At 46.5% G+C, this 27,811-nt stretch overlaps 1 protein-coding gene across 6 annotated transcripts in view; it reads left to right on the top strand.

The window, feature by feature from the left end:
• The first annotated feature begins 9,665 nt into the window (after positions 1 to 9,665).
• LOC310777506 (uncharacterized protein) overlaps positions 9,666 to 27,811 on the top strand; it is a 62,899-nt gene continuing 44,753 nt past the window's right edge. For 5 of the 6 annotated variants that reach the window (XM_083637857.1, XM_083637853.1, XM_083637854.1 and 2 more), the window contains exons 1-8: positions 9,666 to 9,780; positions 10,437 to 10,775; positions 13,977 to 14,195; positions 14,332 to 14,706; positions 19,808 to 20,020; positions 20,157 to 20,531; positions 22,264 to 22,498; positions 22,611 to 22,708. In XM_083637857.1, coding sequence (XP_083493983.1) covers positions 9,732 to 9,780; positions 10,437 to 10,775; positions 13,977 to 14,195; positions 14,332 to 14,706; positions 19,808 to 20,020; positions 20,157 to 20,531; positions 22,264 to 22,498; positions 22,611 to 22,708 — 1,903 coding nt within the window. In that variant the 5' untranslated portion in view covers positions 9,666 to 9,731. Of the gene's footprint in view, positions 9,781 to 10,436; positions 10,776 to 13,976; positions 14,196 to 14,331; positions 14,707 to 19,807; positions 20,021 to 20,156; positions 20,532 to 22,263; positions 22,499 to 22,600; positions 22,709 to 27,811 lie in introns of all 6 variants that reach the window. The other variant, XM_083637855.1, reaches the window with a different exon arrangement.

Here is a 27,811-nt window from a genome sequence, read left to right as displayed (position 1 = left end):
AGTATTTGACAAAAAACCTTGTTCATATCACTACTGTAACATTCTGGTTAAACACAACCTCCTAAGTTTCAACAACTCCATTACCTTTAAATATGCTTGCACCATCTACAAAGTTCTAAATGGCCTTGCTCCTCCCCCGCTAAATGAGTACATCAAGCGGAGACCTGTATCTGGATCCACATCCAGAACCACCAGAACCTCAGTCAGAGGCGACTGTGTCATCCCATACAGGCGCACCACCTTTGGCCAGATGGTTTTCTGGGGGGGGGGGGGGGGGGGGGATGTTAGGGAGTAGGACCTATACTCCCTAACACCCCCCGCCCCACCTCATCACTTTCCTGCTCTCTCCTCTCTCACATTCCCCCTGCTCTCCCTCCCTTCTCCTGCTCTCTCCTCTGCTCTCTCCTATATTTCTATATTTTCTCTATTTCTCTATCAATTGTTCAATGTGTTATCATTACTACTAGCTAGAATTAGCTAGACATATTTTCTGTGAAGCCCTCTGGGACATGCTTGTGAATTAGGGCTATACAAATAATCTTGACGTGACTTGACTTGTGTCAGCAGCGTCTTGCTGAACAACAGTAGACAACAGCATTACAAGGGGATTCACATAATATGTTTATACTTACTTACTTAGGCCTTAGTATTCCCTGAAGAACATTGGCCATCTACGGAAAAAACCCTACATCCACTCCGGTCCTGTGAAGACTTTGGGTTGTTTTGGTTCTCGTCAACGTTTCTGTAGTATGGGTGATTTTATGGGTTGGGGTTGCTAGCCCCAAGTCCCCTCTCCTAGTCTACTGTCTTCCAGGTGATGGATTACAGTCTCATACCACATGAGACCATGTAATGGATTACAGTCTCATACCACATGAGAGCAGGTAATGGATTACAGTCTCATACCACATGAGACCATGTAATGGATTACAGTCTCATACCACATGAGAGCAGGTAATGGATTACAGTCTCATACCACATGAGACCAGGTAATGGATTACAGTCTCATACCACATGAGACCATGTAATGGAGTACATTCTCATACCACATGAGAGCAGGTAATGGATTACAGTCTCATACCACATGAGACCATGTAATGGAGTACATTCTCATACCACATGAGAGCAGGTAATGGATTACAGTCTCATACCACATGAGAGCAGGTAATGGATTACAGTATCATACCACATGAGACCAGGTAATGGATTACAGTCTCATACCAGATGAGACCAGGTAATGGATTACAGTCTCATACCACATGAGACCAGGTAATGGGTTACAGTCTCATACCACATGAGAGCAGGTAATGGATTACCGTCTCATACCACATGAGACCAGGTAATGGATTACAGTCTCATACCACATGAGAGCATGTAATGGATTACAGTCTCATACCACATGAGAGCATGTAATGGATTACAGTCTCATACCACATGAGACCATGTAATGGATTACACTTTCATACCACATGAGACCATGTAATGGATTACACTTTCATACCACATGAGACCAGGTAATGGATTACAGTCTCATACCACATGCGACCAGGTAATGGATTACAGTCTCATACCACATGAGACCATGTAATGGATTACAGTCTCATACCACATGAGAGCAGGTAATGGATTACAGTCTCATACCACATGAGAGCAGGTAATGGATTACAGTCTCATACCACATGAGACCAGGTAATGGATTACAGTCTCATACCACATGAGCCCAGGTAATGGGTTACAGTCTCATACCACATGAGAGCAGGTAATGGATTACCGTCTCATACCACATGAGACCAGGTAATGGATTACAGTCTCATACCACATGAGACCATGTAATGGATTACAGTCTCATACCACATGAGACCATGTAATGGATTACAGTATCATACCACATGAGACCATGTAATGGATTACAGTCTCATACCACATGAGAGCAGGTAATGGATTACAGTATCATACCACATGAGAGCAGGTAATGGATTACAGTCTCATACCACATGAGACCATGTAATGGATTACAGTCTCATACCACATGAGAGCAGGTAATGGATTACAGTCTCATACCACATGAGACCATGTAATGGATTACAGTCTCATACCACATGAGAGCAGGTAATGGATTACAGTCTCATACCACATGAGACCATGTAATGGATTACAGTCTCATACCACATGAGAGCAGGTAATGGATTACAGTCTCATACCACATGAGACCATCTAATGGATTACAGTCTCATACCACATGAGACCATGTAATGGATTACAGTCTCATACCACATGAGACCAGGTAATGGATTACACTTTCATACCACATGAGAGCATGTAATGGATTACAGTCTCATACCACATGAGACCATCTAATGGATTACACTTTCATACCACATGAGAGCATGTAATGGATTACAGTCTCATACCACATGAGACCAGGTAATGGATTACAGTCTCATACCACATGAGACCATTTAATGGATTACAGTCTCATACCACATGAGACCAGGTAATGGATTACAGTCTCATACCACATTAGACCATGTAATGGATTACAGTCTCATACCACATGAGACCATGTAATGGATTACAGTCTCATACCACATGAGACCAGGTAATGGATTACAGTCTCATACCAGTTGAGACCAGGTAATGGATTACAGTCTCATACCACATGATACCAGGTAATGGATTACAGTCTCATACCAGATGAGACCAGGTAATGGATTACAGTCTCATACCACATGAGACCAGGTAATGGATTACAGTCTCATAACAGATGAGACCAGGTAATGGATTACAGTCTCATACCACATGAGACCAGGTAATGGATTAGTCTCATACCAGATGAGACCAGGTAATGGATTACAGTCTCATACCACATGAGACCAGGTAATGGATTACAGTCTCATACCAGATGAGACCAGGTAATGGATTACAGTCTCATACCACATGAGAGCAGGTAATGGATTACAGTCTCATACCACATGAGACCAGGTAATGGATTACAGTCTCATACCACATGAGACCATGTCATGGATTACAGTCTCATACCACATGAGACCATGTAATGGATTACAGTCTCATACCACATGAGACCAGGTAATGGATTACAGTCTCATACCACATGAGACCATGTAATGGATTACAGTCTCATACCACATGAGACCAGGTAATGGATTACAGTCTCATAACAGATGAGACCAGGTAATGGATTACAGTCTCATACCACATGAGAGCAGGTAATGGATTACAGTCTCATACCACATGAGACCATGTAATGGATTACAGTTTCATACCACATGAGACCATGCAATGGATTACAGTCTCATACCAGATGAGACCAGGTAATGGATTACAGTCTCATACCACATGAGACCATGTAATGGATTACAGTTTCATACCACATGAGACCATGTAATGGATTACAGTCTCATACCACATGAGAACATGTAATGGATTACAGTCTCATACCACATGAGACCAGGTAATGGATTACAGTCTCATACCACATGAGACCAGGTAATGGATTACAGTCTCATACCACATGAGACCATGTAATGGATTAGTCTCATACCACATGAGACCAGGTAATGGATTACAGTCTCATACCACATTAGACCATGTAATGGATTACAGTCTCATACCACATGAGACCATGTAATGGATTACAGTCTCATACCACATGAGACCAGGTAATGGATTACAGTCTCATACCACATGAGACCAGGTAATGGATTACAGTTTCATACCACATGAGACCAGGTGATGGATTACAGTCTCATACCACATGAGAGCAGGTAATGGATTACAGTCTCATACCACATGAGACCAGGTAATGGATTACAGTCTCATACCACATGAGACCAGGTAATGGATTACAGTCTCATACCAGATGAGACCAGGTAATGGATTACAGTCTCATACCAGATGAGACCAGGTAATGGATTACAGTCTCATACCACATGAGACCAGGTAATGGATTACAGTCTCATACCACATGAGACCAGGTAATGGATTACAGTCTCATACCACATGAGAGCAGGTAATGGATTACAGTCTCATACCACATGAGAGCAGGTAATGGATTACAGTCTCATACCACATGAGAGCAGGTAATGGATTACAGTCTCATACCACATGAGAGCAGGTAATGGATTACAGTCTCATACCACATGAGTAGGGTTGGGTACCGTTCACATTTGAATCGATACCGGTACGGTACCGGTACCTGGAATTCGGTACGGTACCAAAAACGGTACCTTTTTCGATACTTTTTTGAGTAAAAAAAAAAAAAAAAAAAAAAAAAAAATTTTTTTTTTTTTTTGCAACAACAAAAATGTACAGTTGTAAAACAAATAAGTCCAAACTTCTCAATTTCAACATTGTTCTTTATTTAGAATTTCTTTTGTTTAGCAGCACCCAACAAAATAAAACCCCTCCCTCCCTCTTCCCTCCCAAACCAAGAGTTTACTTGCAGCAAGGTAGTGGGGTTGAGAAAATGTGGGGACTGGGAGTATTACTTAGAAAAACAAATGAAAAATGGAGGACAGGGTAAAAGATAAATAAAAAAGTATTGTATTTATTTTACAAATTAAAGTATAAAACAAGCTAATATAAATAAATAAATTAAAGTATTTTACGGTATTTATTTTACAACTTAAAGTATAAAACAACAACAAGCTACTCTAGCAATGAACTACAACTAACTTAACTTAACACTGTAATACTTCTCTACTTTAGCAGTTCTTTTTGAGAAAAATTAACATGTCCACTTTGTCAGTTTTTTTTTGTTTAGCAGCACCTGACAAAATAAAACCCCTCCCTCCCTCTTCCCTCCCAAACCAAGAGTTTACTTGTCGTCGCAGCAAGTTAGTGGGGTTGAGAAAATGTGGGGAGTATTACTTACAAAAACAAATGAAAAATGGAGGACAGGGTAAAAGATAAATAAAAAAGTATTGTATTTATTTTACAAATTAAAGTATAAAACAACAACAAGCTACTCTAGCAATAAGCTAGTAGCAATGAACTACAACTAACTTAACACTGTACTGTACTACTGCTCTACCTTAGCAGTTCTTTTTGAGAAAAATTAACATGTCCACTTTGTCAGGTAAGAGCCGAGCCCGCTCGACACTGACCGTGTCCCCCGCTGTTGAAAACACCCTCTCTGAGGGTGTAGAAGAGGCCTGGACACACAGATATTTATTTGCCAAGTTGGCCAGCATTGGCATTTGGTCCCTCTTCTCCCACCACCACAGAATCGGATTTACACTGGTCAGGACTGCTGGGAAGCTGCGATACAGCTGTACCTCCTTCTTGGCCTTTTCTTCAGCTGAGGGACCACTGGTGTCCACCACAGATTCCAGCAGGGCCTGGTCTTCGTCCTCAAAGAGCTCCCCAAGTGCCGAAAGTCTCGTTTTCTTATGGAGTGGTAGCTAAAAATAGAAAAAAGTGTCATGATTAATCATCATCAAGCATTATTTATGTTATCAATAGAACAATTGTCAGTGCTATGCATATCTTACAAAAGCTGCTGCTGTTGCTCCTGCAGACTCCTCCTCTTCCTCTTCCTCCTCCTCCGGCTGCTGGAGCGCTTCCTCTCCTTCCTCCTCCTGTGCCACATCTCCAACTCCACCCTTTAAATCAAGCACAGTAAATAATAGAAAATTAAAATATGAATGTATGTATATAGAATAGAACACATAAGTCCACTCAATCTTAATGATCATGGACACAAACCTCGTTTCTGCGTGTCAGTGTGACAGCTTCAGTCTCAAGGCGGGTCCAAACAGCCTCATCCTGAACTTTGGCTTTGAATCGAGGATCCAGGGCAGTAGCCTCCTCAAGGAACCGTTGGAGGTCATGATTAGCTTCATCCTAACAAGATTTAACATTTTTAAAATGTTGGCAATGCATTGTAAATTTGATAATAGTTAGGTGGTGGCATCATGGGCAGTGCACTACTGAATGTCTGAACTAAATTATTATGAACTACATATACCGTGTAACGTGGGGAAAGGTCTTCCCAGATCTTCTCCTTGATGGCTCGCTTGAAGGCAGAATCATCGTCCTTCACCTGCAGGGACCATGTTGGAAATAAGCGTTCACACTTTGACATGTTATCCTTTGGATTTTGTTGTCTCCCATAAATAAAATCAATCAATAAATCAATCAACCTTCAACTTCAGCTTCAGTTTGTCCAGGATGGGGAGGATCTGCCCTGCAGTGGCACTCTTGTCAGCAGACACACAGAGTGTAGATTTGTACAGGACCTCCATGGTGTCGATGAAGTCCTCACACTTCCTGATGTCATCATCTGACACTCTCTCCAGTCTGAGAAGAAACCAGAAGTACAACATACATACATATGCATGTGTGCTTTGTCTCAGAATCAGTCTAATTCCATTTTAATAATTATGACTTATTTTTTTAATTAATAATTTGCACCTGACCTGTCCATTGACTTCCTCAATCGTGGGTCCATCGAAGCTGCCTGGATGACAGGGTACTGCTCCATAAAGCGCTCTACCATGAGGAAGAGGCTGTTCCATCTTGTTCGGACATCCAAGATGAGGGCATGCTGTGGAGGGCCTTGACCTTGAGGGCCTTTAAAGAAAACAGACAAAAACATAGAAATGCGAAGACAATTTTTGGTTTGACCCACAGTAGAACATAGTAAGAATAAGAATGGAAGAATAGAATTATGGGGGGGGACGGTCGCGGTCGGGGACCTTCAACTTACCAAGCAGGAGTTTTTGTTTTTCCTGAAGGACAACCTTGGCGAGGCTAGATCTCCTAAGCCACACTACTACGGCCCGTATCCTTGAAGACCAGCTGGAGACAGCTTTCACACTGTAGAGCTTTTGAGCTGCTATGTTCAGTGTGTGGGCAAAACATCCCATCTTCAGAATCTGCATCCTCCTTACTGCTACATCCATGTTTGCAGCGTTGTCAACAGTAATGGCTACCACTTTTGATTTAACTCCAAACTCATCTAAAATACTGCCTATCTCCTCAGCTACAGCAGGCCCTGTCTGGGAGACGTACACTGCACGTGTGTGAAGGACTTTCTCCTTTAGCTCAGCCTCCACTATGTAATGGACAGTGACCGTGAGGTAATGGTCTTGTGCCACACTGCTCCATCCATCAGCGGTCACTGCAACATGGTCAACTGCCCTGAGTTCCTCCTTCACATTCTCCTTCTCAACCCGATACCAAGCTGGGATAAGTGTGTTAGTGAGAACGTCTCTGGAGGGAGGGGAGTATTTTGGGTTCAGGGTCCCTGTCATCTCCCTATATATAGACAATAAAAATAACTATTTATTGTTAGTAACTTAGCTTACTCTATGAATATCACACACACACACATTATCAGTATCACCCATTTATACATAAATAAATAATTTACCTGAACCATGGAGACTCCACCGTTGCGAAGGGCAACATGCCTTTCACAATGAAGGCAGTCACTGCCCTGTGGCACTCATTTACCTTCTGCCTAGGTAAAGCTGCTTTCTGCGCCAGGGTGAAGGGTGTCTCCTGTGCGACTCTCACACGGTGGCCTAGCAAAGAAAGCAAGAGTGTAACGTTGAATAACACGTCTCACGGTGACACGAACTGATGATAATAATAACGTTAGCAGCAACGCTAGTTACGCTACTAGTTAGCCCGTCTGAAATCGTAACGTTAACGTTAAATACACGTTAACGTGTATTTAACGTTAGCTAATTAAATGACGTTACCTGATGTTGAAGAAGTCGACGCCTGAGCCTCACTTGTGACACTTGAAGTGTTGTCGTCGTCCGTTTCAGCAAACGAAGCAGAGGAGCTGCTGGCTGTAGGTGCTTTGCTGGTGGCTGCAGCGTCGAATACTTTACAGTCGTCTGCATTTAAAAATATTTTGTGCTTTACCAAGTGTTTCCTCAAGTTAGAGGTGTTCCCCCCGGCAGCTTTGCACTTTGCATCGCAAATATTGCAGCGAGCGTTGTCTGAGTCTATTTTTGTGAAGTGTAGCCACACTTTGGACCGCAAGCGAGAGGCCATCTTCTTGCTTGTTTTGGCACTGGCAGCCAGTGACGTGGTGACGTAACCCACCCTCGTGTGTGTTGCCTTCAAGTTTGCGTCGGAATTTCTATCTCGCTCGCTGTCTTTGTATCACTGAGATGCGTTCAAGTACCGAGATTTTTAAATTATAATAGAAAAAAAAAAAAAGTACCGAAATGAAGTACCGTTTCATGTCATGTGAACTGATACTCGGTAGTACCGCCCACTTTCGGTCGGTGCCTGTAAAAGTACCGAGTTCGGTACCCATCCCTACACATGAGAGCAGGTAATGGATTACAGTCTCATACCACATGAGACCAGGTAATGGATTACAGTCTCATACCACATGAGACCAGGTAATGGATTACAGTCTCATACCACATGAGACCATGTAATGGATTACAGTCTCATACCACATGAGAGCAGACAGACTTCAAGCCCCCCAACTCCTGCTACTGAGTGTGTAGTGAAAGCTGCACTAGTTACAAGCAGTGTAACTAGTGAAAGCATTTCACACCAGCAGCGCTAGACAGTGTTTATATAGACAGACAGTACTAGTCAAATGCTTGTATACACTCTCTCATTTAAGTGATGGGAAGGGAAGGTGTGTTCAAACTTTTGACTCTGTGTGTGTGTGTGTGTGTGTGTGCGTGTGTGTGTGTGTGTGTGTGTGTGTGTGTGTGTGTGTGTGTGTGTGTTTCAAGTTTTCAAGTTTTCTTTATTGAATATTCTCTTGGCAGTTTATGTAACTGAAATACGAGAATATTTACAATGGATAAAATCAATGGAGTACAACATAAAAATATAAAAACCACAATTTAGAATAAAATAATAATACATTGGTGAATCGTCTGTATTTTATCAACAGTCTACGGCAGTGATGGTTAAGGCTGTTTATTTTATATTATTTGGCATTCAGGAGAGATGTGAGGAATGGGATGGTTGATTTTTCATATCTTTTTGTTCTTGTTTTGGGCATGTTGAGTTGGGTGCAGTTTCTGGTTTGGGCGGTTTGATGTTTGGGCTCTGGTAGGTGGCAGCCAGGCTCTGAAGGGGGAATCCAGAAGACTCTTCTGTACTGTAGGCAAAGTCCCTGCATAGTGAGTTTTGTCTGTCTTGGAGGGCAGGTAGTGACAGGGTTTGGAGTGCGTCGTGATAGCTGGAATATGCTCTGCCAATTATGATTCTGCAGGCACGTTTCTGGACACGCTCTATCTGGTCTGACAGAGCCTGTGTCAGGCTCCCATGCCACGCCGGACAGGCATAATACTCCAGAGTGGGGCGGACGTATCCTGTGTATATTGTTGCCAGGTCTGATTTTGGCACCCCTGACCTCCTCAACCTTCTCAGGAAGTGCAGTTTTGTGTTGGCTTTCTTAACCATGGCATCAGTGTGTTCATTCCATTTCAGGTCTGATTGAATCTGGACTCCAAGCACCTTGATGCTTTCACATGTTGGTACCTGTTTACCATAGACGGGGGGAGCTGGATTTCCTGGCTAAAGTACTGTGCTTGTCATGCTGGTATGTGTGTGTGTGTGTGTGTGTGTGTGTGTGTGTCTGTATGTGTGTGTGCGTGCGCGCGCCTGTGTGTGTGTGTGTGTGTGTGTGTTCACCTAGGTTCACCTGGGTGTGTCTTGCTAAAAGCAGCATAGTGGCACATTTCTCTCCGTCGCCTGCTGGGAAGACTTGAACCGTCCTGATGGATCTGCTCAACATGAAGACACTTCTGTATCTCCTCTCTCTCATTGGTAAAACTGAATACTTGGTTGATTTATCATTTAGTTACAGACTCAACAGACATGTTAGGGGAAGTTTGTGCTGTTTTGCTGTGGGTTTCTTACTTTGTTTATGGAAAATGTGTGCTGCAGGTTGCCGCCGAGGGGCGTTTTCTGTTTACTCAATGTTGCATTCAAACTAAAATAATGTAAAATATTTTCTGTGGGAACTAGAATAGGTATAAGAGGAAGTTAAAAGTCATATCGTGACTTCAAGTGTATCTGTGGTTCTCAATAATGACTTTATAGTACTGCTTTTTGGGGTAATATTATACTGTAGTAGGCTATTATAGGCCTATAGTTATATCCCTTGTGTGTAGTATCCTTGTAATTTATTATTCAACTGTCTATGTGGTGCCCAGTAGTGACTTTACGTTATGTTTTTTTTTCCCTTGAATTTGGTTTTTCCTATAATAGTATTTCTATAACATTCCTGCAGTTTTGTATAGTATCCTTAGAGAGGTGACAAGGAAGAAGAAGTTATTCTATTTTTTGAAAAATTTGATTTTTTTTCCTTTTCCTTTTTCTTAATCAAAACCGGCCATAAAAAGATGTGGGAGTGACATATCCATACCTTTTTACTGGTTAAAAAAAGAGAAGCAGCTTGAAACTGGTATTGTTCATTTCAGGATGCTGTGCCTGTGCGGGAGACGCCCTGCCGGACGGTACGGTGGACGGGGTTTTGGGGAAAAGTGTGACTTTCAAAACCCGACTGGACTTCAAAGTGCCGGCCATCGCCATTATCTGGTATTTCAGTGACGGCTTCGACCTGCTACCCATCGTTGCGGCGACCTCAGTAGCAGCAGATAAGGTGGCTGATGGTTACAAGGGGAGGGTGTCCGTCAACAAGGCCAATGGCTTCTTGACCCTCACCGGTCTGCAGGCTAAGGACAGCGGGGAGTATCTCATCACTGTGGTGACGGCTGCCGGTACAACTGAGACCGGGGAGACCAAGCTGCGAGTTCTGAGTGAGTCTTTACTTTTGCTCATGAGATGGACAGTTCTGATCTAACGTTAGCTGTCTCACACTGCTAGTTAGCTGCACTTCAGCCCATTACAATTCAGAGAGAGCTAGTTGTCATCGTCCAAAGAAAAATAAAACAACGCTTCAGTAGGCATAGGTATAGACAGGTAGGCTGAAGTACAGATAGGTAGGCAGAGCACAGACAGGTAGGCAGAAGTACAGATATGTAGTAACTCTCACAGGGATCAAATTACCTCAAACGTGATCTCGGTCACCAAGTCTCGTGAAGTCCCGCGATACTTTCCTGCCGACTGGCCAACTACAGGTAGGACGCTTTGCGGTGGTGGTTTTAGCGTAACCTATGTGGGGTTTGGCATAACCTTCGTTATTTCGAATCCCACATAGGTTACGCCAAACCCCACATAGGTTACGCTAAAACCACCACCGCAAAGCGTGTACCTGTAGTTGGCCAGCCAGCAGGAAAGTATCGCGGGACTTCACGAGACTTGGTGACCGAGATCACGTTTGAGGTAATTTGATCCCTGTGAGAGTCCAGGAAATGGCCTGGGGCGAAATATCACTCTGGTGGATGTTGAGGGATCACATTATTATGATATGTGGCGAAAACGGGAATAAAAATAGCTATTTAGATGCAGGAAAGACAGGCTCACACTTGGCCCCAAATCAGCTCCATTTTACAACTGACTTGGACGCTATTGATCTCAAAACAACGCTAGGACGGCCAGAAATACCGCGGACATCGCTGGGTGAGTGGCCAAATCATAATTATTGCCAGGAGATGGGTCCAGGTTAAAAAAAAACGAAATTCTCCTTTAATGTATTTGTTCTTGCCGGGTTGAACTCTGTTCATTCAATGTGCAGGGTGTACATGTTGATTTGTGTGCACCTTTGTGAGGTTTGGTAAGACTACAAATGACACAACCCTGACTTAACTCTTAAATGCTAGGAGAGAGACCTGGCTGGCACCCCTAACAAAATAATACAGAATAAAGAAGGAAGGATAAGTCTGAAAGTCAAACCGTCACAACCTTTGGGTATGTTGTAACACGTTTACTAACTGGGCAGCCCAGCTGCTGCTGCCTCTCAGTCGGGTCATTTTTCTAAGTAACGTTATCCAGCTGCCTGTCTCTTCTGTATCCTATACGAGGAGAGGAGCTTGCGAACATCCCCATAGTAAAAGCACTTCCCAGAGATATCCATATAGGCTAAATACTCTCCTCGTGCTTCACCCCAAATAAAACCTAGTGTCTGTTTGCGACAGGCTAACCTGTTGGCTATTAGCAAATGGCTGGTATTGTGTAGGCCTCATTTTATACCCAGGAGTTGTGACGTTATAAAACACATTTCCTGGCATACGCAGGCAGTTGGACAACCTGGTAAGTTCTGAAAATATGTGTATTGTGTTATTCCAGCTATAGAGACAGTCGGCATGTGTGGGAATGCCCACATAATGTTATACGGCTGGCGCGCGAGTGGGGTAAAACTGCCGATATATCTCAATGGGCTGACTCACCAAAGGAAGGTGCTGCGGCTCTAAACTACAGGTTTGGGGGTTCTAGAGCAGTGGTTAAATCCCCGATCGTGTCTGCCTGGGCTGGGCTATCAGCTAATTACTTACATTATTACTGAATGGATAGAACGGGGAATTCACCCCACCCTGACCACGCCCCCAGCCAGGCTGAGCCAGCTAACCCAGCGTCTATGACGAGACAGCGCCTCAATCTCATTATCGGTTGTTAGGTTATAGTACTATTAAGCCGACAAATATGCTAGGCTAACCAATGCAGGCTAATGCTTGCCTGCATCGGTTAAAACCATTGTGTATTAAAATAACCGATAACATAGCTGAAGTAACTAATAAAACACATATTTTCTGAACTTACTTCAGTCCCCAACCAACGTTACTTCCTTGTGCACTTTTCTCAAAACAATGTCCTTTTTATTGCGGTCCATTGATATACAGTCTGGTAGACAGATCAAGCAGTGTCTTCCTTGTTTTACCAAGCAGTGTCTTCTCTATGTTAACTAGATCTATAAGGTGAAGAGCCTATCCAGCCAATGAGAGCTTGAGACTGGCTGCCACAGCTGTCAATCATCCCTTTTTATATGTCAAATAGCCTAACTAATAAAAAAAAAAAAAAGATCTAACATGCAGCGGGTTCGCTGAACGGGACCAGGTCCTCAGTCCATCTATTCTATTATATGTTGATGGTCTAAACAAAAGTGTTTTTAGCTGCTTTAAAAAAAAATCCACAGAGGCTGCACTCAAATCCTGAGGAAGAGCCTTCCACAACCTATAAGAGCTACAGACTCAAAGGCTCGGTCACCTTTGGTTTTGAGCCTTCCAAACACCATAACAATAAAGTTAGTCAGACTTGTCTAGAACAAATATAGGCCTACTGAACCATAGTATGCTACTGAATAGCTACAAAATGAACAAAACATGATGTTACAATAAGAGCACAGAATCACAGAGATGTCTGCTGTCTCCATGCCAGAGGACACATGTTTGTCATCTTCATTTTTTTGTAAGCGGGATTTTTCATGAAATAAAAACATTGGATTGATAGCCTAATTTAATGTTCTTTGTAATAGGCTATAAAGCAGCAGCGTTTAGTGAAGACTAATAGCCTATCAAAGACTGGATCCTGTTGAGAAAGATTTGAGGATTCAACTGTCTTCAATTGTGCCAATTAACATCTGAGAGCTTTGTGCAAAGATGCAGGCTGTCAGAGAGAGAGAGAGAGGGGGGGGGGAGAGGGGGAGAGAGGGAGAGACAGAGAGAGAGGGTGCACTGTGCACGCGAGGGAGAGAGGGTGCACGGGAGGGAGAGGGAGAGAGAGGGAGCGCGCGAGAGACAGAGACAGAGGGTGCACACAGGGAGAGAGAGAGAGAGACAGAGAGAGAGGGGGGAGAGAGAGAGGGAGCGCGCGAGGGAGAGAGAGAGGGCGCGCAGAGACAGAGAGCGAGAGTGTGCACACGAGGGAGAGAGACAGACAGAGAGAGAGCGCGCGCACGAGATACAGAGAGAGGGGGGGGAGCAGCGAGCGCACGAGAGAGACTGTGAGCCAAGCCCCGAACCGTGTGTGCGTGTGTGTGTGTGTGTGTGTGTGTGTGTGTGTGTGTGTGTGTGTGATTGAATGTTTAGTCTCTATGACATTTTTGTTCCATGTTCCCATATCAGATCTCCAGGTGCAGGTGGACACATCAACAGTCAGACATCAGCAGGTAGATCTGAAGTGTGTCAGCAGATGTCGTCTAGCTGCTCGTCCTTCCTACGTCTGGTACGTGAATGGAGACAGACAGAGTGGAGAAACTTCTTCTGTAACAGCCCGCTTTCATCCTGCAATCAGCTCTTCCTGTGCTGTAAAAGGACCTGAGGAGTTCCACTCTCCTGTAGTGTGTGAGTTTACTCCACAGTGTGTCACTAACATAGCGCCACCTGCTGGACACCTTTACCTAATGCACTGTACCATGACTGCATGTATTTAAAAGATGTCATTCTAACAGTGATGTTTAAAAACTCTTTTATCTTTCAGGTGTCGACGGAGGTCAAACCTGCGTCAGAGTGACTTACAGCAACACACACATCTGTGCCTTGAAGGGCTCATCAGTGAACATTTCCTCCACATACAACAGTTATGTTGATGTTAAATCTAAATTGTGGTTCAGTCCCACACATAGTGATCGATGGCAGGATTCCTCAGAGCCTGAAGACCTTAGTGAGGACTCAGAGTTTGCAGGTCGTGTTCAGCTGATTAACACAGAGGAGACAACAAAGAGAGGAAGCTCCACTCTGACAATCACTGACCTGAGAGAGAGCGATTCACAACAGTATCGCTTCAGATTCATATCACAGTACGGTGCTTATCAATGGGGAACAGATTTTCCTGGAACAACTCTGAGCGTCACAGGTATGTTGAACACAAACTGATATATACAACAGCATGGTACATTTAAACTAACTGATGACATCTGAATGTGCAATACTGTTGAATATGGTGAGAACAGTTTCATGTCAAATTGATAGAGATTATATGAATTTGTGTTCAGCTCATTCAGAAATTAGTTGGACGATCAATTTAACTCACTAACGCTCTAGTCTACACTGTAGATAGATACTGTGTAGAGTCTCTACACACTACAGTATTAACATATCGTCGCTGTGCAATGAAAGCCACTTATCTCCAAATCGCCAACTTTTCAGGAAACGGGAAAAACCCTGTGCTCATAAAATACTGAACACCACGTTGTCATATTTGACACATGTCTTCATTGTAGACAGTTTATCGCTGAATGTGTCATTACATTATAAATATCTCACCTGAATAAGCTCAAATGCTGTTACCGGATTATCACACGGAGTCTTGAGCACTTTCTGGCGGCCAGACAGCAGCGTGTGGGAGCCTGCCTTTTAGAGAGCGCGAGCACGAGCCGCTGTGCTCCAGGCAGCGGGGACGCGCGGGCGGAGAGCTTCACTCTGCCAAGCCGAGGAGAGTGGCTCTGTCATGGGTTGAGCAGTCCCGGAGTAACGTGACATTATTCTTGTCAGAAACAACTGCGATTTGCATACTTTAAATGAGTTTGCAGCCCAAGGACAACCCGAAAACACCTTATTGATCTATTTACGTCAGACGATGCCAGAATCACACAAAACCAAGCCGAAACACAGCCGGCATTCGGGTCAGCAGCTGCCTGGTGACTTTTCTGGGGAAGTCCTCATGAGGTGGGGCGGAGCATGGAGGTCTGACTGTCACATACATGAGGTGATGGGCGGGTCTAGCATCCAATGGTGGTACGTGTTACATACTTTACCCAGTAAAACGTGTTTTTATTGGTCATTTAGACGCCAAAACCTGCCAGTAGATGCAGGAGAATGGATATATTCCATTTATACTCAAAAGTAAAAATCATAAAAAATGGACTTAGGTGGTTTTCATTGCACAGCGACGATATAGTATTTTGACTCTTGGGCTCGGGCTGAATTTTCCTTGCCGAACCCGACCGAGCCAGTCACATTATTAGCCGAGCCCGGCCGACACGACAGGTGTCCAATTGATAATCTGTTCGAGCCTGGCCCGAACCCCCTCCCTGATTTTTTTTTCCCCCGGAGCGCAGCGAGCGCATAATTCAGTGAGTCTGTCACAGTGATTAATAGGAAAATAATGAATTTGGCACCATAGAGGCGCACTTACAAGGCTTTAGAAAATTAATAGATACACATTGAGGGAGTTTTGTTGGCACCACTGACAGCAAACAGTGCACTCGCAAAATTACACTATAGCCTAATATTAGGCCTAAAGCAACAACAGCAAATAGCGACCAGCCTAACAGCCCTATATAATCCCAAACCAAAATCAGTCCTCGTAATTCAAAGCAGTCAATGATTAATACGAAGCAAAGCACCAAACAGCCTAGGCTGGTTTCACACCGGCGACCCAAGCCTTGCCTATGCCTTGCCTTTACCCACGCTTTTTAATAGGCGTCCGTTTTAGTCAACGAGGCTGTGTACACCGGGCGCCTGAGCGTGAACCCTGCGTGTACCCACGCCTTGCCTGTGCCTTGCCGATTTTATCGAATAGGCGAGAGTTCTATTTTCACGCCGACAAGGCGCGTGCAGGCAGGCTTTTCTGTCAAGCCATGAAAGAAAAACGCGACAATATCCGTGGGAACTGGCAAAGTCAACTGAATTTCAAAATAAAATGGAGTTTCTACAACAGTATTGAGCAGAGAGAGAGAGCGAGAGAGAGATTGACGGGTGGCTATCACGTGGGGCTTTCTCCCTGTCGGCAAACAAATCTTCATGAGAGAGAATAGCGACCGAAGAAGCAAGATGGACAATGTTGTTGTGCCAGCACATATTCTTGCAAGATCACCTCTCTAAAATGTCCGACTATAGTCAGACCTGGTTATACATATCCAGCATCAATAGAACATTAAATATATCCGATTTATTTTACCTAGAGGCTACCCATGACAATTCTGGACAACACGTGAAAAAATACAGTCGGGAGAGAGGAGAGGCGCTTGTGACTCGGCTCCAGGTTCGGCGTGCAAAAGGCGTGCGGTGTGATCGCAAAAGCGTGTAACAGGTTCACGCCCAGCTCGGCGTAGGCGTGGGTTGAGGCAAGGCAAGGCATAGATTGTCTGTGTGAACTAAGCCTTCGTGCGTGCTTGCACTGCCCACACAATCCCACATCGCTAAAAGAAGTACTGCACGGTGTCGGCGACACCAGCCTACACGCAGCCTCTCAGTCGGGTCATTTTTCTAAGTAACGTTATCCAGCTGCCTGTCTCTTCTGTATCCTTATACAACAGCTACGAGGAGAGGAGCTTGCGAACATCCCCATAGTAAAAGCACTTCCCAGAGATATCCATATAGCCGCTAAATACTCTCCTCGTGCTTCACCTCAAATAAAACCTAGTGTCTGTTTGCGACAGGCTAACCTGTTGGCTATTAGCAAATGGCTGGTATTGTGCAGGCCTCATTTTATACCCGGGAGTTGTGACGTTATAAAACACATTTCCTGGCATACGCAGGCAGTTGGACAACCTGATAAGTTCTGAAAATATGTGTATTGTTATTCCAGCTATAGAGACAGTCGGCATGTGTGGGAATGCCCACATAATGTTATACGGCTGGCGCACGAGTGGGGTAAAACTGCCGATATATCTCAATGGGCTGACTCACCAAACGACGGTGCTGCGGCTCTAAACTACATGTTTGGGGGTTCTAGAGCAGAACACAAGACGTCTGCTCAGATGTGCGTTTACTGCGGTGGTTAAATCCCCGATCCTGGGTTTGGCTATCAGCTAATTACTTACATTATTACTGAATAGATAGAACTGGGAATTTACCCCACCCTGACCACGCCCCCAGCCAGGCTGAGTCAGCTAACCCAGCGTCTATGACGAGACAGCGCCTCAATCTCATTATCGGTTGTTAGGTTATAGTACTATTAAGCCGACAAATATGCTCGGCTAACCGATGCAGGCTAATGCTTGCCTGCATCGGTTAAAACCATTGTGTATTAAAATAACCGATAACATAGCTGGAGTAACTAATAAAACACATATTTTCTGAACTTACTTCAGTCCCCAACCAACGTTACTTCCTCGTGCACCTTTCTCAAAACAATGTCCTTTTTATTGCGGTCCATTGATATACAGTCTGGTAGACAGATCAAGCAGTGTCTTCCTTGTTTTACCAAGCAGTGTCTTCTCTATGTTAACTAGATCTATAAGGTGAAGAGCCAATGACAGCTTGAGACTGGCTGCCACAGCTGTCAATCATCCCTTTTTATATGTCAAATAGCCTAACTAATAAAAAAAAAAAGATCTAACATGCAGCGGGTTCGCTGAACGGGACCAGGTCCTCAGTCCATCTATTCTATTATATGTTGATGGTCTAAACAAAAGTGTTTTTAGCTGATTTAAAAAGAAATCCACAGAGGCTGCACTCAAATCCTGAGGAAGAGCCTTCCACAACCTATAAGAGCTACAGACTCAAAGGCTCGGTCACCTTTGGTTTTGAGCATTCCAAACACCATAACAATAAAGTTAGTCAGACTTGTCTAGAACAAATATAGGCCTACTGAACCATAGTAGGCTACTGAATAGCCTAGCTACAAAATGAACAAAACATGATGTTACAATAAGAGCACAGAATCACAGAGATGTTTGCTGCCTGCATGCTGTGGTGTTATTGTTTATGTGAGTCTGACATAGCACATGCCGAGGGGCATGCTGGGAGTCGAGAGGAGGAGGATGTAATAACATGCATGTGATATGATGCTCTGTGGAATAAATGCTAGCTTTCAAAGAAACAGTGCAGTGATTTCCCACGTAACATTACAGTAAGGTGATCCGACACATGCCAGAGGACATGTTTGTCATCTTCATTTTTTTGTAAGCGGGATTTTTCATGAAATAAAAACATTGGATTGATAGCCTAATTTAATGTTCTTTGTAATAGGCTATATAGCAGCAGTGTTTAGTGAAGACTAAATAGCCTCAAAGACTGGATCCTGCTGAGAAAGATTTGAGGCTTCAACTGTCTTCAATTGTGCCAATTAACATCTGATAGCTTTGTGCAAAGATGCAGGCCGTCAGAGAGAGAGAGAGAGAGAGGGGGGGGGGGAGATGGAGAGAGGGAGCGCGCTAGAGACAGAGAGAGAGGGTGCACGCGAGGGAGAGAGAGAGAGAGGGGGGGGGAGAGAGAGGGAGAGAGGGAGCGCGCTAGAGACAGAGAGAGAGGGAGCACGCGAGGGAGAGAGAGAGGGAGCAGGGGGGGAGAGGGAGCGCGCGAGAGACAGAGAGAGAGGGTGCACTGTCCACGAGAGGGAGAGAGGGAGCGCGTTAGAGACAGAGAGAGAGGGAGCACGCGAGGGAGAGAGAGAGGGAGCGGGGGGGGGGAGAGGGAGCGCGCGAGAGACAGACAGAGAGGGTGCACTGTGCACGGGAGGGAGAGGGAGAGAGGGAGCGCGCGAGAGACAGAGACAGAGGGTGCACACGAGGGAGAGAGAGAGAGAGAGACAGAGAGAGGGGGGAGAGATAGAGGGAGCGCGCGCAGAGACAGAGAGCGAGAGTGTGCACACGAGGGAGAGAGAGAGAGAGAGCGCGCGAGATACAGAGAGAGGGGGGGGAGCAGCGAGCGCACGAGAGAGACTGTGAGCCAAGCCCCGAACCGTGTGTGTGTGTGTGTGTGTGTGTGTGTGTGTGTGTGTGTGTGTGTGTGTGTGTGTGTGTGTGTGTGGTGTGTGTGTGTGTGTGTGTGTGTGAGTGTGAGTGTGTGAGAGAGAGAGAGAGAGAGAGAGAGAGAGAGAGAGAGAGAGAGTGTGTGTGTGTGTGTGTGTGTGTGTGTGTGAGAGAGAGAGAGAGAGAGAGAGAGAGAGAGAGAGAGTGTGTGTGTGTGTGTGTGTGTGTGTGTGTGTGTGTGTGTGTGTGTGTGTGTGTGTGTGTGTGTGATTGAATGTTTAGTCTCTATGACATTTTTGTTCCATGTTCCCATATCAGATCTCCAGGTGAACACATCAACAGTCAGAGGTGGACGTGTAGATGTGAAGTGTGTCAGCAGATGTCTTCTAGCTGCTCGTCCTTCCTACGTCTGGTACCTGAATGGACACAGACAGTATGAAGAAACTTCTTCTGTAACAGTCTACTTTCATCCTGCAATCAGCTATTCCTGTGCTGTAAAAGGACTTGAGGATTTCCACTCTCCTGTAGTGTGTGAGTTTACTCCACAGTGTGTCACTAACATAGCGCCACCTGCTGGACACCTTTACCTAATGCACTGTACCATGACTGCATGTATTTAAAAGATGTCATTCTAACAGTGATGTTTAAAAACTCTTTCATCTTTCAGGTGTCGATGGAGGTCAAACCTGCAACAGAGTGACTTACAGCAACACACACATCTGTGCCTTGAAGGGCTCATCAGTGGACATTTCCTGCACCTACAACAGTTATAATCCTGTTGAATCTAAATTGTGGTTCAGTCCCACACATAGTGATCGATGGCAGGTTTCCTCACAGCCTGAAGACCTTAGTGAGGACTCAGAGTTTGCAGGTCGTGTTCAGCTGATTAACACAGAGGAGACAACAAAGAGAGGAAGCTCCACTCTGACAATCACTGACCTGAGAGAGAGCGATTCACAACAGTATCGCTTCAGATTCATATCACAGTACGGTGCTTATCAATGGGGAACAGATTTTCCTGGAACAACTCTGAGCGTCACAGGTATGTTGAACACAAACTGATATAACAACAACATGGTACATTTAAACTAACTGATGACATCTGAATGTGCAATACTGTTGAATATGGTGACAACAGTTTCATGTCAAATTGATAGAGATTATATGAATTTGTGTTCAGCTCATTCAGAAATTAGTTGGACGATCAATTTAACTCACTAACGCTCTAGTCTACACTGTAGATAGATACTGTGTAGAGTCTCTACACACTACAGTATTAACATATGGTATTTTGACTCTCGTGTGTGTGTGTGTGTGTGTGTGTGTGTGTGTGTGTGTGTGTGTGTGTGTGTGTGTGTGTGTGTGTGTGTGTGTGTGTGTGTGTGTGTGTGTGTGTGTGTGTGTGTGTGTGTGTGTGTTAGAGCTGGGCTCGGGCTGAATTTTCCTTGCCGAACCCGACCGAGCCAGTCACATTATTAGCCGAGCCCGGCCGACACGACAGGTGTCCAATTGATAATCTGTTCGAGCCTGGCCCGAACCCCCTCCCTGATTTTTTTTTCCCCCGGAGCGCAGCGAGCGCATAATTCAGTGAGTCTGTCACAGTGATTAATAGGAAAATAATGAATTTGGCACCATAGAGGCGCACTTACAAGGCTTTAGAAAATTAATAGATACACATTGAGGGAGTTTTGTTGGCACCACTGACAGCAAACAGTGCACTCGCAAAATAACGCTATAGCCTAATATTAGGCCTAAAGCAACAACAGCCAATAGCGACCAGCCTAACAGCCCTATATAATCCCAAACCAAAATCAGTCCTCGTAATTCAAAGCAGTCAATGATTAACACCAAACAGCCTAATTCGTGCGTGCCGTGCACTGCCCACACAATCCCACATCGCTGAAAGAAGTACTGCACGGTGTCTGCGACAGCTGACTCAGGCAGAGCAGAGTGCATTGTCTGGGCGTGTTTCATTCGATGCCTTCAGGTGCTTTCATTAACGTAGTAAATTAGCTCAGGGGCTGATGATAGATATTATTTGAAGGCAAAAACAAGTGACTGATTACGTGACCGAGCCCGCCCCGAACCCGAACGCGACTTCAATGTTTCTGTCCGAACCCGGGTAGCCCTGGAGCAGGACAGAGCTGTGTGTGTGTGTGTGTGTGTGTGTGTGTGTGTGTGTGTGTGTGCGCGTGCGTGCGTGCGTGCATGCGCATGTGTGTGTGTGTCTGTGTGTGTGCGTGCGTGCGTGCGTGCGTGCGTGTGTGTCTGCGTGTGTGTGTGTGTGTGTGTGTGTCTGTGTCTGCGTGCATGTGTGTGTGTGTGTGTGTGTGTGTGTGTGTGTGTGTGTGTGTGTGTGTCTGCGTGCATGTGTGCGTGTGTGCGTGTGCGTGTGCGTGTGCGTGTGTGTGTGTGTGTGTGTGTGTGTGTGTGTGTGTGTGCGTGCGTGCGTGCGTGCGTGCATGCGCATGTGTGTGTGTGTCTGTGTGTGTGCGTGCGTGCCTGCGTGCGTGCGTGTGTGTCTGCGTGTGTGTGTGTGTGTGTGTGTCTGTGTCTGCGTGCATGTGTGTGTGTGTGTGTGTGTGTGTGTGTGTGTGTGTGTGTCTGCGTGCATGTGTGCGTGTGTGCGTGTGCGTGTGCGTGTGCGTGTGTGTGTGTGTGTGTGTGTGTGTGTGTGTGTGTGTGTGTGTGTGTGTGTGTGTGTGTGTGTGTGTGTGTGTGTAATTGAAGGTTTAGTGTCTAATGACATTTCTGTTCCATGTTCACATATCCAGATCTCCAGGTGCAGGTGACCAGATCCCAGTTCTCTACCCAGGCAGAGCTGAAGTGTCACAGCAGCTGTCATCTAGCTGCTCATACTTCCTACCTCTGGTACAAGAATGGACAGAAAGTTATGGGAGAAACTTCTTCTTCTTATCCAGGCAACTTTGGTCCTGAAGACAGCTATTCCTGTGCTGTAAAAGGACTTGAGGCTTTCCCCTCTGCTTCAGTGTGTGAGTTTACTCCACAGTGTGTCAGTAACATAACGCCACCTGGTGGAGCCAGATAAAATACATGATAAAACACATGCTTAATCTTAAAGTTTATTTAAGTTAATATCATTTCTTCCAGATGGTCCCAGGAAGATATCAGTGTTGGTGACTCCCAACCCAGCAGCTACTTACAAGAAGAATGAGCTGGGGACAAAGAGGTCTGCCTCTGTCTCTGTCAATGTGACATGTGAGTGACACTAAAAGCAACAAGACACAAACACACAAACAAACATTTTTATAGCAGTTATTAACCAGACTGACTGTTGTGGCAGGTAAGGTCGTCCATTCACCTACCTAACACACACACGCACGCACGCACGCACGCACGCACGCACGCACGCACGCACACACACACACACACACACACACACACACACACACACACACACACACACAGCTCTGCCCTGCACCAGAAGCCATGCATGCAGTGGTGTAGTCTAGTTTATTCTAGTGGGTATACTGTAAATTTAAGGTTGGAGTGACATTTGCTTCTGCACTCGTGCGGGGGTGGGGGTGTCACTGAGGTGGGGGTGGGGGTGTCACTGGGGTGGGGGTGGTGCTGGGGCTATGAGGGGGCTCCAGGTGGTACCCATTTATTATTTCATTTAAAAGAAGTTAACATTACAGAGAATGTACAAGAATGACTGTTTTGATCATAGTTTCACATGATCTCTCTACCTACCATCAATATTCTCAGATTTGAGAAACTAAATATCAGGCATGTCCAAAGTCCGGCACTGGGGCCAATTGCGGCCCGCGGACAGATTTTAAGTGGCCCTCGGCTTGTCTCTCAAAATAGACTATATGTGGCCCTCCACACAGTATTGGTCAATCAAGCAAGTTCAATTAGCATTTTTTTCCTTCACCTAACGATGACACACTATCATACTGTAGCGTTCCTGATATTTCATGAGGCAGAGGCTTCTTGCTGGTACAGGTTCTTTATTCACAGTTATTCATATTCACAACTCTCCGCTGTTGTCATGCTCATAGATAGCAGCTTCCCCCTAGGCAGTGCGCGGAGACTGCCTGCACATGCTCAGTCTCCGTCCGGAAGTGGTCCCACAGCATAGTGCTCCCCAACATAACACTCCCCCACACAGTTCCTATCTGTAGTGGAGACACTACCATTGCTCACCACTATGTGTGTACTGCTGATTCGCTACATACTCCCCGCCCAACAATAAGGTCAACGCCCACGTTGACACCACATCACACCTCCCCTGTACCAACACTCCCAGCATATTTTTTTCTTTTTAACAGTTCTTTGTTTTTTAACCACATCTTATTTTTCCATCTCAGGCTTTTCCCACGTCTCCTCCCCACAATATCTCATGCCATACACATCATCCACTTTTCATTATAACACTTCCAACCACCATCTCCTCCTTATTTTTATTTTTTTATTTTTATTTTTTTTATTTTTTTTTAGTACAACTCGAAGTTGCTCAAATGTCCTGGAGCCTTTGGCTCTCTCCGTGGCCGTGTTAGTCTCTGTGAACCTGCCGGTGGGCCTGACCCCACCTGCAGTGTCTCTGGTGCTTCAAGTCTCTGAGTGGGGCCCGCCCGGTCATGGCCGGACGCCCCTCTCTGTGGAAACCGATTCCTTCTTTCACTCTGTCTAAGTGAAACCGCTGGGCGGCCGAGATCTGGGGGAAGGGTGCACCCCCCCCGGTATGGGGCCAACCTGTCCCTGTGGAGTACCTTCTTGCCACCAAGTGGCATCTGCACCCGGTACACCACCTCCCCCATTCTCTCCATCACCCTGCATGGGCCTGTCCAGTGACAGTCCAGTTTAGGGCTACGCCCTTTTTTTCTCCGGGGTGTGTACACCCATACCAACTCCCCCCCCTGGAAATGGTTTCCCTTTGCCCTCACATCATAGTTCCTTTTTTGTCTCATGCCCGCTTTCTCTAGCTGGGTCCGAGCGAAGTTGTGAGCGGACTCTAATCGATCTTGTAGCCTCCTGGCATACTCTCTCCCCGGGGGAGCGTCCGGTGCATCCGGTGGCTTGCCGAACGCCATTTCTGCTGGTGTCCGCAGTTCTCGACCTAACATGAGCAGGGCGGGTGTGCAGGAGGTGGACTCGTGTGTTGCGGATCTGTAGGCCATGAGGATGAGAGGCAGGTGCGTGTCCCAGTCCCTCTGGTGCTCCTCCGTGAGGATGGCCAACTGCTTTTTCAGTGTCCTATTGAATCTTTCTACTAGGCCATCGCTCTGGGGGTGCAATGCTGTGGTCCGTGTCTTTCTAATGTTCAGTTTCTCGCACATGGTGGCGAACACTCGTGACTCGAAGTTTCTTCCTTGGTCACTGTGTAGGGTCTCTGGTGCTCCGAACCTACTGAACATGCCTGTGACTAGTGCGTCGACCACCGTCCCCGCCTCCTGGTCGGGCAGCGCGTATGCCTCTGGCCATTTTGTAAAGTAGTCCATAGCTACTAGGACGTATCGATTTCCACTCTCTGAGCGTGGAAACGGCCCCATCACGTCTACCCCTACCCTCTCCATGGGGGCTCCTGCTGCTAGCTGTTGGAGCGGGGCGCGAGACTGGTCTAATGGCCCTTTGTACGCCGCGCAGAGGTCGCAGCGCCGACAGAAGTCCTGTACGTCTCTCCTCATCCTCCCCCAATAAAAGCCTTGTCTGATGCGACGGAGGGTTTTGCTCACCCCAAAGTGGCCCGCCCCTACTGTCCCATGGCAACTCCTGCACACCTCATCTCTCAGTGTCGTTGGCACTACTTTTCGCCACTTGTTTTCTCCCGTTGCTGGCTCTTTCCAGCACTTCATCAGCACTCCACTGTTCAATCTCAGGGTGTCAAACCCTGCCCACAGCCCTTTGGTTGTGTCGGTGGCCCCCGCCACCTCCTCCCATTGCGGCTTCTGGCCCGCTTCTACCCACTGCAGCACTGGTGACAGCTCCCTGTCGTTTTCCTGGTGGCCCTTCCAATCTGCTGCTTCTGCCATCCGCAGTGTCTTGCACACTGGCCCATCTCCCGTGTGGTTAGGGCAGATTCTAGCGTCTTCTTGGAGCTCCCTCTCTCTCCCCTCTCTCTTCTCACAGTACACACACCCCCTTTCCGCGCAGGGTCGTCGTGACAGGGCATCTGCATTTACGTGGTGTCTCCCTGCTCTGTGCTCTATGGTGAAGTTATAGTCCGCCATTCTCTCTAACCAGCGGCACACCTGTCCCTCCGGCTCCCGGAAGGACCACAACCACTGCAGCGCTGAGTGGTCGGTCCGTATGGTGAACTGAGGCTGTCCCAGGAGGTAGTATCTAAAGTGTCTCAGTGCTTCTACGACTGCTAGGAGCTCCCGGCGTGTGACGCAGTAGTTTCTTTCTGTCTTATCAAACGTCTTACTGAAATACCCCACCACCTGCTCCCCCTCCGGCCCTGCCTGGGACAGCACGGCCCCCATACCTCCATTGCTGGCATCAGTGTCTAATAGGAACGGCAGTGCGGGGTCTGGTGCTCTAAGCACGGGGGTCTTGGTCAGCGCTTTCTTGAGGGTTTCGAACGCTAGGTGGCATTTTGCTGTCCAGTCGAAGTCTGTGTTCTTTTCTTTAAGCCGGAACAGTGGCTCTGCGATGTCAGAAAATCCTTTTACAAACTTCCTGTAGTAGGATGCTAACCCTACGAAGCTCTCGAGTTCACTTTTGTCTCTGGGGGTGGGCCATTCTGAGACTGCCCGTGTTTTTTCCTCTAGAGTGCGGATGCCCCCCTCGCCGATGCCATGTCCCAAGAACTCTACCCTCTTCTTCAGGAAGTGGCACTTATCTGGGTGTAGCTTTAGACCCGCCGCTGCTATTTTCTGTAGGACTTTTCGTAATGCTCCCACCGCTGCCTGAAACGAGCCCCCGTGTGTCAAGATGTCATCTAAGTATACGACGCATTCTGTTTGGGGAATGTCCCCCAGCAGTTTCTCCATTAACCGCTCGAACGTTGCGGGTGCGTTACACAGCCCGAAACTGAGTACTCGAAACTGCCACAGTCCTCTCTCGGTGCGGAAGGCGGTCTTTGGCTTGGCATCGTCGCAGAGGGGCACCTGCCAGTACCCACTGCGGAGGTCTAGGGAGGAGAACCAGGCTGACTCCCCCACTATGTCTAGTAGCTCCTCGATGACGGGCATCGGGTACGCGTCTTTTTTTGTCACTTTGTTCAGCCCTCTATAGTCTACGCAAAATCGCATCTTTGCGCTATTTTTCTTTTTTACCAACACTACTCCCGATGCCCATGGGCTCTCTGACGGCTCGATGATCCCTGCCCTCAGCATGTTTTCTACAGCTTCGTTCGCTATATCTCTTCTTGCCGCTGGAATTCGACGGGGATATGATCTGATGGGCTGCGCCCCTTCAGTGTCTATTTGGTGTTCTACCAGGTGAGTGCAGCCTAGTTCATCGTCCGTCATCGCGAAAATGTCTTTGTACTCTTCTAGTACTCTCCACAGTTCGTCGCTCTGTTGTGGTTCTAACCCCTCGCTCTGACGTTGGTGTAGTGTCCTGAGCATTTCTAACCTCTCTGTCTCTCCCTCTGCCTGTTGCATTGGCTGAGGGCAAGTGTTTGGAGGTGGGCTAGGGGCGTGGTTTTGGGGGGGGGTTGGGTCTGCTAGGTGGGGTTCATGCTCTACGGTGACGCGGTACACGGTGATGTTGTTAACGTTAGGCCGTTCCCTTGGAACGGTGGGCGGTTGGCTCATTTGGACTACCGTTCCTTCTGCAAATGTCAATGTGCTTCTTCCTAGGTCTACTGTGCATTTGTTCATCGTTAAGTAGTCTTCCCCCAGGATGCAAGGCCCCGCCATTTCTACCACCCACACCGGAAAGTCCACTGTCTGTCCCCCCACTGTTATCATTACGTGTCCCCTCCCCCTCATTGGCATTAACTCACCGGACACTGTTCTTAGCAGCTGTGCTGCTGGCTGCTCCAGGCGCATCCCCTCGGGCATCATGTTGACGTTCACCAGCGTCGCCGTACACCCCGTGTCCACCAGGGCGGCGCAGTATCTCCCTTGTAGGTAGGCTGGAACATGGCATCGGTTCATCGCGCGCGGCCCGCTCTGCATGTTGACAGCTCCGGCGATGTCGTCTACTTCGGGGCACGGCGGAGCCCCACCTCTCTGTTGCTGTCGGTGGGCTCCCTCCTGCGACGCTGTGGCTACGGGGACTGTGGCATCGTAGACCCGTCTCGCCCCATCTGGACGGGCCCCGTACCGTTTCCCTGGTTCCACGTTCTCCGGCGGCAGTCTGCTTCCCGATGACCGGGACGCCCACATCCCCAGCAGATCATGCTCC

This window comes from Poromitra crassiceps (genome assembly GCF_964638095.1).
Source record: "Poromitra crassiceps genome assembly, chromosome: 5".
In the NCBI taxonomy this organism is placed as follows: Eukaryota; Metazoa; Chordata; class Actinopteri; order Beryciformes; family Melamphaidae; genus Poromitra; species Poromitra crassiceps.
Note: the sequence above shows the minus strand (reverse complement) of the source record. Positions and strands in the feature narration are given on the sequence as shown.